The 2,575-nt window shown below is 41.9% G+C and overlaps 1 protein-coding gene across 1 annotated transcript; it reads left to right on the forward strand.

The window, feature by feature from the left end:
* Positions 1 to 1,052: 1,052 nt before the first annotated feature.
* On the forward strand, positions 1,053 to 1,962 carry LOC148043111 (uncharacterized). The gene is made up of 2 exons (XM_087728049.1): positions 1,053 to 1,092; positions 1,211 to 1,962. The coding sequence occupies exons 1-2, from the start codon at positions 1,053 to 1,055 to the stop codon at positions 1,960 to 1,962; spliced, it is 792 nt and encodes a 263-aa protein (XP_087584175.1).
* Positions 1,963 to 2,575: the final 613 nt, after the last annotated feature.

The following is a 2,575-nucleotide window of genomic DNA, read 5'->3' on the forward strand; positions in this document are numbered from 1 at the left end:
GGCTGTGACCAGGAGGGGTTTTGCCCAGGTTCACCTGGTGCACCAATTGCGACCCTATCTGGACCGGGAGGCCCTTCGGATAGTCACTCAAACCCTCGTCACCTCAAGAATGGTAACGCGCTCTACATGGGGCTCCCCTTGAAGAGTGTCTGAAGACTCCAGTTAGTCCAGAACGCAACCTCACGAGCGATTGTGGGTGTACCTAGTTACACCCACATCACACCTATCCTCCGTGAGCTGCACTGGCTTTCCATTGGTCTCCGAACACACTTCAAAGTGCTAGTCGTTACTTTTAAAGCCCTACATGGTATCGGACCTGGCTACTTGAGAGACCGCCTCCTGCCAATTACCTCCCTAAGGCCTATAAGATCGCACAGATTAGGCCTCCTCCGGATTCCATCTCCCGTTCAATGTCGGCTGGCGACTCCCTGGGGGAGGGCCTTCTCTGTTGCTGCTCCAACCCTCTGGAACGATATCCCCGTTGAGATCCAGACCCTCACTACCCTTCCGGCCTTCCGCAAAGCGACCAAGACCTGGCTGTTCTGGCAGGCCTGGGGCTGTTGAATCGTCCAGCCCCACCCTCAGTTGTGAATGTTGTGTTTTTTAATGTTGTCTTGTTTTTGTATGTCCCTCCCTCCCCCTTTTTTTATTGTAAGCTGCCCTGAGTCTCTTTGAGAGTGGACGGCATACAAATTAAATCAATCAATCAATCAATCAACGTTTGATTTATACTTGAATCCAAAACAGGCAGAGCGATACCGGAGAACTTACAACTGTATGTATAAACAAACTTTAACTCAATTTCTCTAAAAATTCCCTCTATTAAACTAATGTGACAGAAGATAAAATGTCCTGAAGGCGGGGTTGTGCTGTAATGTTACAAACTACCACAGAGCTTAAAATCACTTAAAAATCACTAAATCACTAAATCAGCAGTGATTTATTAGCAAGTTACAGAGTAATAATTGGAACAAGTGCTTTGTGTGGACTTATTAATTGGGTGGAAGATAAGATTAACTGAGGAAGTGGCTTCAAAGCAAACTAAAACAACAATGGCTTCCAAAAGCACGGGGAGTTCCCCCACCCCGACAAGTAAATTACAGTCATTGCTACCTCCCCAACCCCCCTCCTCCTGCTGGAGAACCTTTAACACAAGAAGTATTACAAAGAGTTTTAAATGATGCTTTAAAAGACCATGCGGCCGCATTAGAAATTAAAATACAGGAGAAGGTTTCTGCTGCTTTTAAGGAGATCTTGGAAGAAGTTAAGGGGTTAGTTCAGATTCGTAACCAAGAAATCAGAGAAGATATTTTAGAAGCTTTTAAATGCTTATCTGGCTATGTATCTGTATTGGAGGAAAAAGTGGAAGAAGTTAATGAGTCCAATATTAATCTGGTAACTAAAATAGATGCGTTCCAAGGCAAGGTTTACGATGCAGAAAATGAAATCACAATGCTGCAGTTCAGACAGATGAAATTTGCTCTGAAAATAAGGGGTCTTAAAGAGAAAAATCAAGAAAACCTGAAGGAGATTTTTTCAGAAGCCTTTGATCAATTGGTGGGCCGGTCAAGAGGGGAGTTTGACTGGCAAATAGACAAGATATATCATGTTAATTCATGGATTGCTAGACAGAAACAACTCCCAAGAGACATTGTAGTGTATTTTGCCACAAGGGACATGAGGAATTTGATACTACAAGAGTCTTACAAAACTAAGTTGCAGATTGCGGGCCAGGAGGTGATAGTTTTGAAGGAAATCCCACCCAAAATGTTGAGATCTAGAAAAGACTATGCATTCCTAGTGGATGAACTCAAAAACTGTCAATTACAGTTCAGATGGGAAGCTCCAGCCGGATTAGTGATCAGCTACCTGGGACAAAGATATCGCCTTAACTCAGTTTGGAAGGCTAGAGATTTTTACAGCAATGTACTAAAGGTGGGAAGGGTGGGGGAGGGGAGGTAAATATTTGCAAAAGCTTTTTAAAATTTTCAATATTTTTTTTTTAACCTGCCTTATGGTTACTTTTTCCATCTGGAGAGGTGGTCTTCCTTCACTGCTTTAGTGGTTTCTGGCACTGTCCTTTTGGGGTGTACTTCTAAGAGGCAGAATGCATAAGGTGACCAGATTTTCAGATTGGTAAAGAGGGACACCTTTGACTGGGGCGGGGGGGGGGGCTTGATTAAAATTTTTATACGGAGCATAAAATTATAGCAACAAAAATTTTCATATAACGCAAAAATAGTATTATAATTTTTTTTATTTCAACATAACTACAATTAACAAATATAAATTGTAACTCTTGCCAAACATCAACATTTTGATCACGTGACCATGAGGATGCTGCAACGGTCGCTAAGTGTGAAAATGGTCGTTAAGTGTGAAAAATGGTCATCAGTCACTTTTTTCAATGCCATTGTAACTTTGGTCACTATACCACCTTTCTTGCCACAGTTCTTAAGTGAATAAACTGCAGCTGATAAGTTAGTAACATAAGTGAATCTGGTTTCCCCATTTGACTTTGTCAAAAGGCAATTAAAATGACCCCAGGATACTGAAACCATCATAAATACGAATC

Source organism: Thamnophis sirtalis, unplaced genomic scaffold, assembly GCF_051295495.1.
Source record: "Thamnophis sirtalis isolate CommonGarterSnake01/CBP01778 unplaced genomic scaffold, rThaSir2_p1.2 scaffold_13, whole genome shotgun sequence".
Lineage (NCBI taxonomy): Eukaryota > Metazoa > Chordata > Lepidosauria > Squamata > Natricidae > Thamnophis > Thamnophis sirtalis.